Source organism: Hyla sarda, chromosome 9 (genome assembly GCF_029499605.1).
Source record: "Hyla sarda isolate aHylSar1 chromosome 9, aHylSar1.hap1, whole genome shotgun sequence".
NCBI lineage: Eukaryota > Metazoa > Chordata > Amphibia > Anura > Hylidae > Hyla > Hyla sarda.
Window position 1 is genome coordinate 40,574,262 of NC_079197.1, and position 17,999 is coordinate 40,592,260.

At 42.1% G+C, this 17,999-nt stretch overlaps 1 protein-coding gene across 1 annotated transcript in view; it reads right to left on the reverse strand.

Annotated features, from left to right (window-relative positions):
* BRINP1 (BMP/retinoic acid inducible neural specific 1) overlaps positions 1-17,999 on the reverse strand; it is a 285,238-nt gene that overhangs the window by 127,530 nt on the left and 139,709 nt on the right. Inside the window, exon 4 of the mRNA XM_056537848.1 lies at positions 1,394-1,563. Within this exon, the coding sequence (XP_056393823.1) occupies positions 1,394-1,563 (170 nt within the window). The remainder of the gene's footprint in view (positions 1-1,393; positions 1,564-17,999) is intronic.

The following is a 17,999-nucleotide window of genomic DNA, read 5'->3' on the forward strand; positions in this document are numbered from 1 at the left end:
AGGCAGAAGGAGTTTGAGCTTTGATTTATAATATTGACTTATAATGATGTGGGTGGGACCGATTGTCCAGAAGGGCAGGTGAATGCATAATTAGGGAAAATTCCCCTAAACCTAAAGCAATAGATGAAAAGTAAAAAGTAAAGTGACGATAATCTTACATCACAATAGGATTGTTTTTCAAAAACATGCCATGAAAAACATAGCCTAAGTTCCTGAACTAACAATAAGGCCAGGTTTACACTTGAGAAGCTCTGGACGGAAAACTTCCATCTGGAGCTACAGAGTACGGCCAGTACTGACTGAATCAGCGCTAGGAACACACAGACATTGCCGTCCTCATAGACAGCAATGTCTGGGGAGCAGATATCGCCAGAACATTGAGCAGGTTAAATGTTCTGGCAGAATTTTTGCTCAGAATTTTCTGTTGTAACTTCTGACCAGAAAATTCCACAGTAAGAATGGGTTCACGGAAAATTTCGGGCCGAAATGAACCAGTGTAATAATGGCTTGTAACAACTAGCGCTCTGGCCGTACCTCCTGGCTGTGAGCATATTGTTCCTCTCTCTTCCCCAGCTGGTGGGGCTGGGATTTGCATCACGGGATGCGCCCGCATGCGAACCCCAGCTCGTCACTCACCTTAATCCTCTGCTTCTTTCTATCAGCTCTGGTGTGCGTGCCCCTGCCCCCTAAGGTGCACGCGCGCTGGAGCTCTTAGATTTAAAGAGCCAGTGCGCTCGTAATTATGGTTTGCACCTGACACACACTTATAAGTTTCTGCACCTCCCACATTCCTTTGCCGGATCTTTGTTTGCCCTAGTGCCTTGGTGAAAGCGTTATACTGTGTTTCCTTGCCGTGTACCAGACCTAGTATTCCGTGACCTGACCGTGTACCTTGCCGCCTGCCTCCTGACCTTCTGCTACGTTCCTGTTTACGCTCCTTTGCTGTCTGCCCTGACCTCCTGCTATCCAGACTATGTCTTGTCTATTCCTTTCTGTACCTCAGCCACCTGTGTGGTCGAGTCGTGCCAGGGGTAGCGACCTGGGTGCCGCCAGCCGCAGCAAGACCATACCGCTTTGCGGCGGGCTCTGGTGAAAACCTTAGACTCAGCTCCCTGGCACGGCCCGCGTCATCTGCCACACAGGTCCAGCGGATCTACTACCTCTCGAGTTCCAGACTACTGTGGTCCAGCGGATCTACTTCCTCCCGAGCCAGTCGACTGTGGTGTGTCTAACATGGCTGCAGGCAACAGGAATATTCTGTTTTAAAAGAATATTAATCTAAGGGATTTCGAACTGTATCTGCAAAACAGAGCTCCAGCTACTATAAAGTTATATGAATAAATTTACTTAAAAAGAAATACTGTACACCAGAAAGCAAACCTAAAAAAAATACCTTAATGGCTCCTGTTGATATTTGGATTTCATGAAGTTTCCTCATAGTTCCATCCCTGTCTACAAAGTAAGATGATGCCAAATGATGTAAAGACTCCACACTCTGGTTTCCATTTCCTGCATGACGATCCAAACGACTCTTGTCCATGTACATTGTCAGGGCCTCCTCACCTGCACAAAAACAGTCAAAAATTGTGACTATGTGACCATGGTTCAACTAAGGCTCTGTATAATGGCTTCATTCTGTCTCTAATACATGGCAGCACAGTTGTCCATTATTGAATAATAAGCAATTAAGAAGAAAAGAAATACCATTTTATTCTGTTTTATGTATTTAATTTAATCAGCGCAAGAAGAAAATGCTCTTAAATCATTTCTTGTGATAGTAACTTCTTTGGCCGGCTAACCACAGATTTGATTGTGCACTTAACGGAAATTAGAACCATCCTGCATTGTTACAGTAACATTACTTTGTAGATATAGGGAGAATTATTTCATCAAGCAGTCTTAAGGTAAAAGGACACCAGGGCAAGAAGGTTTGCCAGATTTATAAAAAGTTTTGCCTCTTGAAAGTGTTGTTGTATCTGTTAATCTCTATGCTCCATACACAGAAACCTACACCAGTTACGAGCTAAATATTTGCTATAATTTACAGAAATTTTAAGTAAAATTATAATGGCCATGTTAAGCTGAGGGAGGTTTAACTTCCTATTTTCTTAAATGGAGAAGTTATGTAAAAACACCAAGATTTGCAAATGTTTACACAAACGGTGTGTTTTCTTTAGCCCAGTGATTCACAACTGGGGTTCTACGGAAGCTAGGCGTTCCGTTGAGAACTGGCAGGGGTTCCGCAAGCTCCAGCAGGCAATTTTTTTTCTTTAAATTTCCCTCCCCAGCCTGCGCGTCTGTGAATCACAGCAGCGCAGGGGGGAAGGGAAGCCTGCATGCGCATTGCACACAGCGTCCCCCTCCCATAGAGTTGCATTGAGGGGGCAGACCGTGACATCACACGGGGCAGAGTCGTGACGTCACGATACTCTGGCCCCATGGTCGTCACGCTGCACACTCAGAGCCTCCAGCGCTGCGTAGAGCTCGCAAAGGTGGATGCTGAATGACAGAATACGGGGGTGCCTTTGGATAGAGGATAAGATGTATTAGGGTCAGAGTACCCCTTTAACCAAATATTGTGTAGAGCTGACTGGGAACAACCAACATCTAGTTCCTTCATATTGTTGGATTTTCATTTTCAAGGAGTTTTACAATATTTCCTCTGTTTCGATTTGCATCTAAATTTTCTCTTAATTTCACAGCTTGGCATAGTCAGAAAGCACTTTCCATTTCACCAGACTTTTTTCCCGCATTTTTAGACTAGTGCTGATATTTGTCTAAGAAATTTATAATTATAATTTGTCTAATTATAAAAAGATTCCATAATTGAGCGAATTCATAATTTAATACTTTCCTTGAATACAAGAAATATATCCTATTAATTGAATGGTACTTTTTGTTTTTTTTGAGATGTTTTAGAAAGCCAAAATGTCCAGTTTGTATGCATTCTTTTGTGTCATATAGATATTTTGTATATTTCATATAAAAATAAAAAGCTGGTTAAATATCCTATATGAGTGGTGAGCCTATCATTTCTGCCAGCAGTTGTGGAAACTAACCATTCATTGTTCTGCTGTTGAAAATCACTGTCTTACCGACCTCGATTACCTTACTGGAGTCTATTCTTATCACCATAACCAGCCCCCACTTCTTCCTGCTCTCTGTGGATATCCTAAACTTCATAATAGAAAATAAATGTCAGCAGTTTTTAGGTTCAAGCATTAAGCTTTTTGCTATATTAGCTTAATGTGCATTTGACATTCTGGTATGAAGTTTTTGTGGTATTATTGTAAAGACAAAGTTTTCCTTATTTCTTTCATGGAATAAATGTGCTTTCATTATATATGTATAATATGAATACACAGATTACTATTTAAAACACATTTTAAAAGTATTAAAACTAGCAACAGGAAGCAGCTTTCCATGTTTTGGAGCCTTTTACAATTATCACACATTTTTATATTCTGACCCTTATGACTCTGGTTGTCCTTCCTTGGACCATTTTTGGTAGCTATCAACCACTGCAAAGTGGGAATACCCCAAAAGACTTGGGAGGAGATTTATCAAAACCTGTCCAGAGGAAAAGTTGCTGAGTTGCCCATAGCAACCAATCAGATTGCTTCTTTCATTTTGCAGAGGCCTTGTTAAAAATGAAAGAAGCGATCTGCTTTGGGCAACTCAGCAACTTTTCCTCTGGACATGTTTTGGACAACGCTAAGGCCTGTTCACAAATAGCGGCCTCAGTGCCAAACAAGCAACAAGGGTTCACACTGTACCCCTGAATGTAATACTACCACACACTGCATCCCCTGATTATAATACTGCCACACACTGTACCCCTGAATATAATACCACACACTGCACCCCCTGATTATAATACTGCCACACACTGTACCCCTGAATATAATACTGCCACACACTGTACCCCTGAATATACTACCACACACTGCACCCCCTGATTATAATACTGCCACACATTGTACCCCTGAATATAATACTGCCACACACTCTACCCCTGATTATAATACTGCCACACACTGTACCCATGAATATAATACTGCCACACACTGCACCCCCTGATTATTACACTGCCACACACTGCACCCCTAAATATAAAACTGCCACACACTGCACCCCCTGATCATAATACTGCGACACACTGTACCCCTGAATATAATACTGCCACACACTGTACACCAGAATATACTACCACACACTGCACCCCTGATTATAATACTGCCACACACTTTACCCCTTAATATAATACTGCCACACATTTTACCCTTGAATATAATATTGCTGCACACTGTACCCCTGAATATAATACTGCTACACACTGTACACCTGAATATACTACCACACAATGCACCCCCTGATTATAATACTGCCACACACTGTACCCTTGAATATAATACTGCTGCACACTGTACTCCTGAATATAATACTGCCGCACACTGTACCATCTAAATATAATACTGCCGCACACTGTACTGCACCCCCTGATTATAATACTGCCACACACTATACCCCTTAATATAATACTGCCACACACTTTACCCTTGAATATAATATTGCTGCACACTGTACCCCTGAATATAATACTGCTACACACTGTACACATGAATATACTACCACACAATGCACCCCCTGATTATAATACTACCACACACTATACCCCTGAATATAATACTGCTGCACATTGTACCTTCAGAATATAATACTACCACACACTGTACCCTCTGAATATAATAATGCCACACACTGAACCCCTGGTATATTACTGCCACACACTGGGCCCCTGGTATATTACTACCCCACACTGTGCCCCTGAATATAAAACTTCCACCCACTGTGCCCCTGAATATAATACTACCACACACTGTACCCTCTGAATATAATAATGCCACCCACTGTACCTCTGTAATCTTACTGCTACACACTGTACCCCTGAAAATAATTCTGCCACACACTGAACCCCTGAATATAATGCTGCCACGCACTGGGCCACTGGTATATTACTGCCATATATTACTACCACACACTATTCCCCTGCAATATTACTGCCACACGCTATGCCCCCAAACACATTTTCGACAAACACTGTGTGACCTGTACCGCCTAATTGTACCTCTGTGTCCCAAATAATTGATGCCACTGTTCCCCAAATAATTGATGCCACTGTGCCCCCAGAATGAATTATACCACTATGCCCCAAGAATTAAGGATGCCACTGTGCTGCACAAAATTAATGATGCCACTGTGTCCCCAGAAGTAGTGATGCCACTTTGCCCCCAGAATTACACCACTGTACCCCCAGAATTATGCCACTATGCCCCCAGAATAAATGATGCCACTGTGCCCCCAGAATTAATGATGCCACTGTGCTGCACAAAATTAATAATGGCGCTGTGACCCGAGAATTAGTGATGCCACTGTGCCCCCAGAGTTAGTGATGCCACTGTGCCCCCAGAATTAGTGATGCCATTGTGCCCCCAGAATTAGTGATACCACTGTGCCCCCAGAATTAGTGATGCCACTGTGCCCCCAGAATCAGTAATGCCACTGTGCTGCACAAAATTAATGATGCTGCTGTGCCCCCAGAATTAATGATGCCGCTGCCGCTGTGCCCCCGGAATTAATGATGCCGCTGTGCCCCAGAATAAACAATGCCACTGTGCCCCCAGAATTAATGATGCCACTGTTCTCTCGCCATCCATCCATCCAAAGTCACCTCACCCCATCCATTAACAGTCTCCTCACCTTCCCATCCATTCATTCTCCTCAACCCCTCCCCCCCAACCCGACCATCCATTCATCCACGGTCTCCTCACACACACATTCCCCATCCTTCTCCTTCCATCCATGCACGGGTCTCCTCACCTCCCCCCTCGTTCTTCTCACTCCTCCCCCCAGCCAGTACACTCACCGTCCAGTGCCACTGGTAAAATGCGAGGTAGCGTGGAGGGTGTTGTTTCTGTGCTCCTGTGTGCACTGCTGGTTATCTGTGGGGGGACCTGTAAGGGGTTTGGAGCAGACGTGTGCGTCTGCTCCTAGCAGCCCCTGATCTGTCCGGCCCCGCACAGATTTCCTGCTGTTGCAGCATAATGTATAGCTCGGTCAGCTCTGCTCCCCCTGCACTCCTTATAGGCAGCAAATTTAACCCCAGACTCGCTGCTAATTGTTGCGCTGCGGCAGCGCTGCGGCAGCTAACACTGCTCTAACTACTAGTGTGGCGACCTGGCATGCTTTGTGGCCTGTGGCCTCAACGGGGGCCAGGTTTTCCAAACAGTAGGTGCGCCACTGTTCATTTGTATCAGTGTCTTAAAGACACCTCTACAAATGAATAAGGGGAGATCTGGCCTGAGGTCCGGATGACTGGCGGCCGCGGTCCGGATCTGGACTGTGGTCCACCAGTTGAGAACCCCTGCACTAGACAATTTTCTACTGGGAAACCTTGGGTCTTGGCATTCATGTGGATGCTACTTTGACTTGTATCAACTACCTAAACTTTGCTACAGACCCCTTACACCCCGTCATATGGTATTCCCCAATGGCAGTGGCATCTTCAAGCCAGATAATGCATACGACCACACTTAACAAAATGTTCCGGAATAGTGTGAGGAACATCAACAACTGTTGACTTGGTTTCCCATTTCTCAAGATCTTAATCTGAGCTTGTGATATTTGGGATGTGATAGAAAAGCAAATCTGATCCATAGAGGACCTACCTTACAATTTACAGAAACTAAACAAAATGCTACCACAAAACACCTTCAGAGGTCTAATTTGGTAGCATAGGGAGGACCTAAGCAATATTAGGAAGGTGGTTTTTATGTTATGACTGTTTAGTGTATAATAATTAGATATGTCGTGAATTGTTCGCCGGCGAACAGTTCCTGGCTAATTTAGCATGATCGCGTTCGCATCGCCGGGCGAACATATGTGAAGTTCGATCCGCCCTCTATACTTTAACATTGCAGTAAACTTTGACCCTGTGAGTCAGAGTCAGCAGACACATTACAGCCAATCAGCAGCAGTCCCTCCCTTCCAGACCCTCCTACCTCTTGCACGGACGCCATTTTAGCCTCATTCAGCAGGCTTAGGAAGTGGAGGGTCAGAGAAGCTGCTCCTGCTGTATAGGGAAAGAGATAGCTAGGTTGCTGCTAGGTGGTGTATTCAGGGTCCAGTTTACTTCTAAAGCACTAGTGTAACATCTGCATTAAGGACAGCACCCAAAAAAGCCCTTTTTAGGGCTGAAAGATATCGGTCCTGGTTGGGAGGGAACCGCTGGTTAAAAGGGGTACTCCAGAATCAAACTTAAGATCCTTCAAGCAAGAAACTACTACAGTATTCAAAGGGCTGAAAGATATCAGTCTGTGTGTCTTGCAACAGCTGGAGGCAACCTGGTTGGGAGGGAACCGCTGGTTAAAAGGGGTACTCCAGTATAAAACTTAAGTTCCTTCAAGCAACTAACTACTACAGTATTCAACAGTTTTGCAACAGCTGGAGGCACCCTAGTTGGGGACCACTGCATAAAAGGGGAACTCCGCTGGCAAGCTTTTTTTCTTTAAAGCAACTAACTACTACAGTATTCAAAGGGCTGAAATATATCAGTCCGTGTGTTTTGCAACAGCTGGAGGCACCCTGATTGGGGACCACTGCTTAAAAGGGGAACTCTGCTGGCAAGCTTTTTTGCTCATTGTCACACTAGTGCAAATCACATTAGGTGTGACAGTTGTGCAAATAAAATAAAAAATACCGTTTTTGGCTGTTAAATAAAATCAGTCGTCACTGTCAGTTCACGTAACAGTTGCCATTTTTTATTTTTGCCTGCAGGGCAAATTGTGTCACCCTAGTGCAAATCACATTAGGTGTGACAGTTGTACAAATTAAAAAAACAAAAAAACTTTTTGGGCTGTTAAATAAAATCAGTCGTCACTGTCAGTTCACGTCGCAGTTGCCAGTTTTTTTTGCCTGCAGGGCAAATTGTGTCACCCTAGTACAAATCACATTAGGTGTGACAGTTGTGCAAATAAAAAAAAAAATACCTTTTTTGGCTATTAAATAAGATCAGTCATCACTGTCAGTTCACATCACAGTTGCCAGTTTTTTTTGCCTGCAGGGCAAATTGTGTCACCCTAGAGCAAATCACATTAGGTGTGACAGTTGTGCAAATATAACCAAAAAAAATTACAGGCAGAGGAAGGCCACCCCGCAGGGGCCGTCGTGGTCCTAGAATGGCCAGTGTTCAGAGGCCACGTACCTTGAACCCCCAAAGTTCTGAGGACTTAGTTGACTGGCTATCACAAGACACCAAATCTACTACAGCTTCTGTTCGGAACCTTGACGCACCGTCCTCCTCCTCTAGCTTAGCTTCGGGCACCTCTCATGCTACCACTTGCCCGCCTGCCGCCACCACCAACACTAGCACCACAGCAGCTTTACTTGATCTGTCAGAGGAGTTATTTACACATCAGTTTGAAGACAGGAGTGATGCGCAATCATTATTGCCAGAGGATGTAGTTAACAGGGATATGTCTCAGTCAGGCAGCATTACACACATGGACGTACGGTGTGATGATGATGTTGTACCCGCTGCTGCTTCCTTTCTTGAGGTGTCAGATAGCGGTGAAGGTGTTGATGATGACGATGTGTCCGTGGATGCCACGTGGGTGCCCGCTAGAAGAGAAGAAGAGGGGGAAAGTTCAGATGGGGAGACAGAGAGGAGGAGGAGACGAGTTGGAAACAGGGGGAGGTTGTCGCAAGGAGCTAATGGCACAATCAGACAGCATGCATCGGCACCCGGGGTCAGCCAGAAGGGACGCCAATCAACACATGCTGTTGCCACCACCAGAATGCTGTCATCGCAGAGCTCAGCAGTGGGGCATTTTTTTTGTGTGTCTGCCTCTGACAACAGCGAGGCCATTTGCAGCCTGTGCCAGAAGAAACTGAGTCGTGGGAAGTCCAACACCCACCTAGGCACAACTGCTTAGCGCAGGCACATGATGTCACATCACAAACGCCTATGGGATCAACACGTCAGTACAAGCAGCACACAAAGTCAAAGCCGCCATCCTCCATCTGGTCCAGCATCTTCAGCCAGGTCAACCACTGCTGCCCTCCTTGCCCCCTCTCAACCATCCGCCTCTCCATCTCTCGCCTTGAGCAGTTCCTGCTCATCTGCCCACAGTCAGGTGTCTGTCAAGGAGATGTTTGAGCGCAAGTCTCAAAGTCACCTTCTAGCCCAGCGTCTGACAGCTGGCTTGTCGGAACTGCTAGCCCGCCAGCTTTTACCATACAAGCTGGTGGAGTCTGAGGCCTTTAAAAAATTTGTAGCCATTGGGACATCGCAGTGGAAGGTACCCTGCTGAAAGTTTTTTGCACAAAAAGCAATCCCCAACCTTTACTCCATTGTGCTAAAGGAAATTATGGCATGTCTGGCACACAGTGTAGGGGCAAGGGTCCATCTGACCACTGATACCTGGTCTGCAAAGCATGGTCAGGGCAGGTATATCACCTACACTGCGCATTGGGTAAACCTGGTGACGGCTGCCAAGCATGGAATGCGGGGCTCTGCAGAGGAGTTGGTGACACCGCCACGACTTGCAGGCAGGCCTGCTGCCACCTCATCTACTCCTCCTACTCCATCTTCTTCCATAACCTCCTCGGCCGAGTCCTCTTCCACTGCTGCGTCTTGCTCCACATCACCGGCATTCTTTGTCTGTTTCTCCATCCTGCATTATAGAGTCTTCTGCACTCTTGGATATGTGCTTCTTCTTATATTTCAGCCATGTGTACATTCCTAATTTTTCTGCCCTCTGGTGCTGCACTTTTTCAGCTGCTGCAATTTTTCTGGCCGCTGCTTTCAACTTGATTTGATGAAAAATTTTATTTTGCAAAGGATTTCTCTGTGATTTTCACCGTCCTGCATCATAGAGTCTTCTGGACTTTTGGATATGCGTTTGTTCTTACATTTCAGCCATGTGTACATGCCTAATTTTTCTGGCCTCTGGTGCTGCACTTTTTCTGCTGCTGCAATTTTTCTGGCCGCTGCTTTCATCTTGATTTGATGAAAAATTTTATTTGGAAAAGGATTTCTCTGTGATTTTCACCGTCATGCATCATAGAGTCTTCTGGACTTTCTGATAATTTAAACTTGAATTTTCCAGAGTACTAACCATTACACCAAGGAACACTTGTTGCGTGTGATTTTTAAACTTAGATTTTGAAAAATAAAATACAGAGAGGGATGAACTCTGTTTCTTTATTTGATGAAAAATTTTATTTAGAAAATTATTTCTTTGTCTGTTTCTCCATCCTGCATTATAGAGTCTTCTGGACTCTTGGATATGCGCTTGTTCTTATTTTTCAGCCATGTGTACATGCCTAATTTTTCTGGCCTCTGGTGCTGCACTTTTTATGCTGCCGCAATTTTTCTGGGCGCTGCTATGTGCTGCCTAACATGGGGGAATCTATGTGCTGCCTAAAGGGGGCTCTAACTATGTGCTGGCTAATATGGGGGAATCTATGTGCTGCCTAAGGGGGGCTCTATGTGCTGTCTAAAGGGGGATCTAACTATGTGATGCCTAAAGGGGGATCTAACTATGTGATGCCTAAAGGGGGGATCTAACTATGTGCTGCCTAAAGGGAGCCTCTAACTATGTGCTGCCTAATATGGGGGAATCTATGTGCTTTCTAAAGGGGGGATCTAACTATGTGATGCCTAAAGGGGGGGCTCTATGTGGGGGCTAAAGCATGTAATTCCAAACCATTTAGGAATGTTAGGTGATTTATGCCCTTTATGGATTAAAACCAGACTCTGCATCAACTATGTATGGATCCCACTCTGGCACGCCACAGCCCAGATGTTAATCCCCTTGAAACAACTTTTAAATCACTATTGTAGCCAGAAAGAGTCCCTGTGGGTTTTAAAATTCGCCTGCCCATTGAAGTCAATGGCGGTTCGCCCGGTTCGCCGGTTCGCAAACTTTTACGGACGTTCGCATTCGCGGTTCACGAAACCGAAAATTTTATGTTCATGACATTACTAATAATAATGATATCCTCATGAAATCAATCATCTACCTCCTCCTCTTCTGCACTGTCTGGTGTCTGATTGCAAGGACTCATGCATATAATGGACATTTCATTGTCTGCAATAGGAGGTAAACATTATTAAGCTCTGCCCCCCTGGGTGTTATCACCATTCCTAGATTAAAGGAGATCTTTTGGAAGCTTCAGAATGAAAGTTATAGTTGTCTTTGAGACTGGAAAGGTATTTACAATTGAATAATAAGCAAACATCAATGTTCACAATGTCTGAAAGATCAATTATGAGGACTTTCAGACATCGGGCATGTTGTTCAGGCCTTCCCTGAAAGCTGAAATGCCAAAGAAGAATCCATAATGCTGACAATGCTAAAATCTCTAAGAACCTGAGAATTTTCCCATGGCTCGCACCACTACAGATGTCAGAATGCAGTCTACCATTCAGAGTGCAAGAAAAGCAGGCTACAAGGAAACATTGGTCCATAAAAACCAAGGCAAACATCAGTACATTTGGAACATGAGGCGAACATATAATTGGCCACAGTAAAGAAGAAGAGACCGCCTTTCACTAGCAGAACCTGTCTTCAGCTATAAATCATGGTGGTAGATATATCATGGTTAGCAGCTGCTTTGCTTCAAAGTGACCTCAACCTTATCACCATAGAATCTACTATAAAGTTTTCGTTAAACCAAGAGGTACTTGAGGATAATTTGAAGCCATTTTATATTGAAGCTTAGCCAAAAGTGGATCTTGTAACGTGACATAGCTGGAAAAATTAAGTGGAAGATTCTAGAGTGGTCAATTTGAAGCTTAGATACTGTCCCATAGAGATGCTGTTTAGAAATTAAAAACTGGCTATATATTCGTAGAGAAAGGAAAGGTAGAAAAAAATCTACATTGAGTAATGGGAAAGTATTATTCCATTTTCGAAATTGGTAGAAAACTGTTATAACTACTTGATCAAAGTTGAATATGTAAATGGCAGAAATTTCTATTGTTACAGTCAATGAGTACTTTTCTTATATATTTCTTATATGTTTCTCTTTTTGTTTTAAAAATTATCGCATTTTAAAGTCAACTTAATCACTTTATACTGTTTACCTTTAAAGAGTACCTGTCATCAAACCATATTTTCTAACCTAACTCAGATTATATTCCTTAAAGGAGTACTCCAGTGGAAAACTATTTATTTTGTTTTTTTAAATAAACTGGTGCCAGAAAGTTAAATAGATTTGTAAATTACTTCTATTTGAAAATCTTAATCCTTCCAGATGCTGTATACTACAGAGGAGGTTCTTTTCTTTTTAAATTTCTTTTCAGTCTGACCACAGTGCTCTCTGCTGACACCTCTGTCCATGTCAGGAACTGTCCAGAGCAGGATAGGAGGATATGTTTGCTATGGGGATTTTCTCCTGCTCTGGACATTTCCTGACATAAACAGAGGTGTTAGCAGAGAGCACTGTGGTCAGACTAAAAAGAAATTGAAAAAGAAAACAACTTCCTCTGTAGTATACAGCAGCTGATAAGTACTAGAAGGATTAAGAATTTTAAATAGAAGTCATTTACAAATCTGTATAATTTTCTGGAACCAGTTAAAAAATTTTTTTTTACCACCGGAGTACCCCTTCAACTACTCCTACCATCCAGGAAGTACCCCTTCAACTACTCCTACTAGCATTGAATTCTAATACATCTTATATCACCAGAGTGGTGGCACTGGTGATACAACCTGTTCATTCTTTCTGCATACTCCGCACTGAATGCATGGCCGTCTATTGGAGTGCACATTCCTGTGCGGTCCCCAGTCTCCGGAATGTCCGCACAGAGATTTTCCATGCAAACATTCCGAGGTCTGAACATAGCCTAAGGGGATTTTTGCTAAAGATTCTCACAAACTTAGAAGCAGATGTATGCCGACATCTGGCAAATTCAGACACATCCATCAGACACATAAGTAAGAGTTGTAAGAATACTAGCTTCTAAGAATGCCAGTTCATCACTATGGATCCCGAGATGATGATCCGGAGCCAAGAGTCTTAGATTTAGCAGAGCAGTCCTGGATTTAAAGTACAATCCAAGTAAACCATGCTTATGACCTGAATAATTTTTCTGCTATATATATATCTATATATATATATATATATATATATATATATATATATTTATATGCATATTTCATGCTATATATAATTTGGTGATACTATGTTGTAAAAAAAATACTTTTAACCCCTTAAGGATCACAGGTTTTTTCATTTTTGCACTTTCGCATTTTTCATCTCACGTTCTAAAAATCAGAACGCTTACAATTTTGAACCTACAGACCCATATGAGGGCTTATTTTTTGTGCCACCAATTATACTTTGTAATGACACCAATCATATCACAATAAAATTTATGGCGTAACCAGAAAAAAAATATTTGTGGGGCAAAATTTGAAAAAACTTTTGGGGGCTTCCGATTCTACGCAGTGCACTTTTCGGTAAAATTAAGACCATATCGTTATTATGTAGGTCTACAAGGATATCTAATTTATATAGGTTTTATTTTATTTTACTACTGAAAAAAAAGTTATAACTACATGCACCAAAATTAGTATGTTTAAAATTGTCATCTTCTGACCCCTATAACGTTTTTATTTTTCCATATACAGGGATGTATGAGGGCTAGTTTTTTGTGCCGTGATCTGAAGTTTTTATTGGTACCATTTTTTTCGGGGGGGGGGGGGGGGGAGGGCTTTTTGATTGTTTTTTATTCATTTTTTTAGGTTACACAAAGTGACCAAAAATACGCAATTTTGGATTTTTGAATTTTTTTTTACATGTACGCCCTTGTCCATGCTGTTTAATTAACATTATTTTTTTTATAGTTCAGTCATTTACGCACGTGGCGATACCACGTATGTTTATTTTCACTGTGTTTATATATTTTTCTATATGGAATTTAGTAAGGAGAGAGTTTTAATTTCTGTAAAGAAGACTTAAGGGGGTCCAAGGAAGTCCAAGGATTCAGCACGTCACATAGTAAAAGTAACTAAGTGAATCTGTGAACAAAACATTGAATTTTTAGGTCAATGGCTAGGAAACTCCCCATATTTTAATCCGATCGAGAATCTGTGGTCAACCAGCAGGTGGACAAACAAAAACACAGAAATTGTGATGAACTCCAAACCATTAGTCAAGATTTTGCCTAAAAGTTAAAGGGATACTCCTGGGAAATATATATATATTGCTATATATATCTGTTGCTATATATATATATATATATATATATATATATATATAAATAAATATATATATATATATATATATATATATATATATATATATATGCTCCAAAGCCACCACATTACCTGGATATTTTCCCTGCAAACCCTCCTGCCTGATATGCATGGCTCCTGTGGCCCCTGTTGTCATCTCTGGCTGCTTCATATTCTTTGCCATCCTTCCTTCCCCTTGCCTAAATCTCCCAGCAATCATTGCAGGTCTGCTTTGCCAGATCCCACCTTCCTGCTCTGAGTAGCAAAGAGAGGTTCAGTGTGTGATTGGCTAAGGCTGCACACACCTCCCAGTTCTCAGCACTAAAGCGAGCATGACACTTCAATGTAGGGCAGAAACTACATGGTCTGTGTCTCTCAGGAAGAGAGGGATTTGGACAGAGACAGAGTGGATGGCCAGATGATGTTATTCCCTCATTTCATGTATGTAAGTTTCAACCAAAGAGGGGAAACTACTTTATATAGCTAATTAATTAATAAAATTTAGATAATTGATTAGGTTGATGAGAGGGAAAGGATGGGCTATGGGTTCAGTTCCCCAGAAGACAGTACACATGGACATTTATTCTATGCATAGGTCCATTCAGAAAAGACAAAAAAATATATCACCACACACCCACAAAAGTGAAAAACTCACAAAATTTCTGTAAATCTCAAAACTTTTGGCCAAATAAAATTCAATGTAAATCACAGTGTTTAGGTACTATAGATATATGAAGTAAACTTGTATAGTCTCATTGCAGTCTCTGTTTGCTTCTGCCTCTCTCCAATCACTCCCTCTCCTATCTCCTCCTTGCCCTTTTCCTATCCATAGACTTATATGGGCAGCATGACACTTGTTAAGTAAGCTGCTGTAACACAAGATTTTTTTTATACTTGCTTGTACTATTGATGTGTGCAAAGTTTGATTAAATGACAGTAACTATTTCTTCCTTCTGTAAATACAATGTAAAGTTTATAGCAATGTATTGGTCTTCTGGTACTTTAGAGACTTAGTTATTGTAAACATGGGTAAACTCATTACATTTTGTTCCTCCCATTTATAATGCTTTTAGAAAGTCTTCAGCCTTGCACTAAAATAAAAATAAAAATCTAATTTTCCTCCATCATTCTGAACTCAGTACCCTATAATGATAAAGCGAAAACAGGATTTTTGAGATTGTTAAGGATTATGAAGGATAAAATAAAGTTTTACTCGGACATTAGACCCTTTTTTATGACGCGAGAAATGTAACTCTGGCTCCTCCCATTTCTCTTGATCATCTCTATGATATTTCTACACCTTGATCGGAGTCACCTGTGGTAAATTTAGTTGACTGGACAGGATTGGGAAAGACACAACCCTGTCTAAATAAGGTATCACAGCTGAAAATGCATATAATGCAGCAAAAACCAAGCCATGAGGAGGAGAGGACTGCATGTAGAGCTCAGAGAAAAGATTGTTTGAAGGCTCAGATGTGGAAAAGGACTGAAACAATTTCTGCTGCACTTAAAGTTCCAGGAGCCTAATGTTCCATATTTCATAAATGGAAAAGTTTGGAACAACCAGGACTCTCCCTAGAGCTGGCTGCCCTACCAAATTAATCGGAAGAGAAGGGCCTTGGTAAGAAAAGAGACCAAGAACCAAATAGTCACTCTGGCTGAGCTCCAAAGATCATATTTGCAGATGGGAGAAGCATCCAGAAGGTTAACCATCACTGCATCACTCCACAATCTAGGCTCTAAGGCAGATTTGCCAGAAAGAAGCCTCTTCTCAGTAAAAGGCACAAAAGCCATTCAGGAGTTTGCAAAATGAAAAAACTACTTTAGGCCTCGTACAAAACAAGATTCCCTGGTCTGATGAAACCAAGATTAAACTTTTTGGTCTCAATTCTCAGTGTCATGTCTGGAGGAAACCAAGCACTGCTTATCACTTGCCCAATACCATAGCATTTTAGCAGGCTAACTCAATGCAATATTTGATTTTTTTTTCTTTTTAATAAAATAGCAATGATTTACAACCTTCTGTTTTGATTTCAGAATGTAAAATTTGGGGATTTTTTAATTTTTATTAAAAGGCAGCAATAAAACAAAATGTGAAAAAAGTAAAAGGGTCTTAAAGGGGTACTCTGCCCCTAGACATCTTATAGCCTATTCAAAGGATAGGGAATAAGATGTCTTATCAGGCAGGTCCTGCTGCTGGGAACCCCCGCAGTCTCGGCTGCGGCACCCCAGACATCTGGTGCACGGAGCGAACTTCGCTCCGTCCTGGATGACTCGCGATGCGAGGTGGAAGCTCATGACATCACGGCCACGCCTCGCTCATGATGTCACGGCCACGCCCCCTCAATGCAAGTCTAGACTTGCATTGAGGGGGCGTGACTGTGACATCACGAACTAGGCGTGGGCGAGACATCATGAGCCTCCGGCGCTGCACCTGATGCTCTAAACAAACGCAGAGTGCAGCAGTGAGATCATAGGGGTCCCTAGCAGCGGGACCCCCATGATCAGACATTTTATGCCCTTTTCTTTGGATAGGGGATAAGATGTCTAGGGGTGGAGTATCCCTTTAAGTCTTTACGAATCCATTGTTCATAAACACAAGGTATATAGTGCATAACCTATCTAAAAGAGATTAAACTGTTATTAAAATTTGACAGCAATCATAAGCTTTAATGCCACGTTGTGCTTATTCCACTGAGCGGCACAGAACATCTGCACAGTGGCACATCTTATCAATCAGCTTTCCAGCTGCAAACCAGTATTGCTAGTGTGCCAATTACATAGTTAAGATAATTATTTCTCAAGCAACTTAGAATAAGCATCACTACTGTGACCTTGCCTATTCAGTTCTAAACTATACATGTTCTTGATAATTTCAAGGAAAATGCACTTACATGCCGTGGATTTTAAAAACCTTATCTTTAGACTATTAGGAGTGTGCACAATGAAGCACTGATGTACGCTGTACAAAAGCAGGGACATGCTGCTTCTTAAAACATTAGTTCAGCATGGGCTATCAAGTAGGGATCCTCCATTATTTTTGCATTGTATTATGGAGCAGAGGAGATGGAAGATATTTTCAAGTAGAGCATACTTTGCTTTCTATTGCTTCTAAGAAGAACCCATCAGCAGAACATAGGTATAAATTATGGGTTGAACATAGGCAACATTGTGTAACTAAGGTTTCATCTAAATGCAACAGTCAAAATATAGGACAGCCACAGCCAACCCCTTTAGGGTTTTGTCATACAGTTTGTTGCAAAGTTAGACAACGTTATAGGAACCGCTGTGAGAATAAAATTCACAGAATACAAGAATACTGACCGCCACATACTAAGTGGAATTCTGCATACTGCAACTTCAAGGAGACGGGAGGGGATTTTTGTTAAAGAGGTATTCCGGGATCTTTTTTAATTTGACTATGCTACAGGGGCTGTAAAGTTAGTGGAGATCATAATATAGTATCTGTACCTATGTTCATCCATGGTGGTCTTGCAATTCTTCAATGATTTTTTCCCCAAGGTTTATTTTTAACAGCATACAATATGAGAGTCATCTCTGGTTTTCCCAGGTTGCAGTGCAGCTTGAGACATTTCATCACTAGTCAGGTAATCAGAAGAAGCATGTCTTTGCTTCAATGGGTGGAGCGACCCCTAGGTGGGAGGAAGATCATTCTGTTTTTGCACCAGCTGG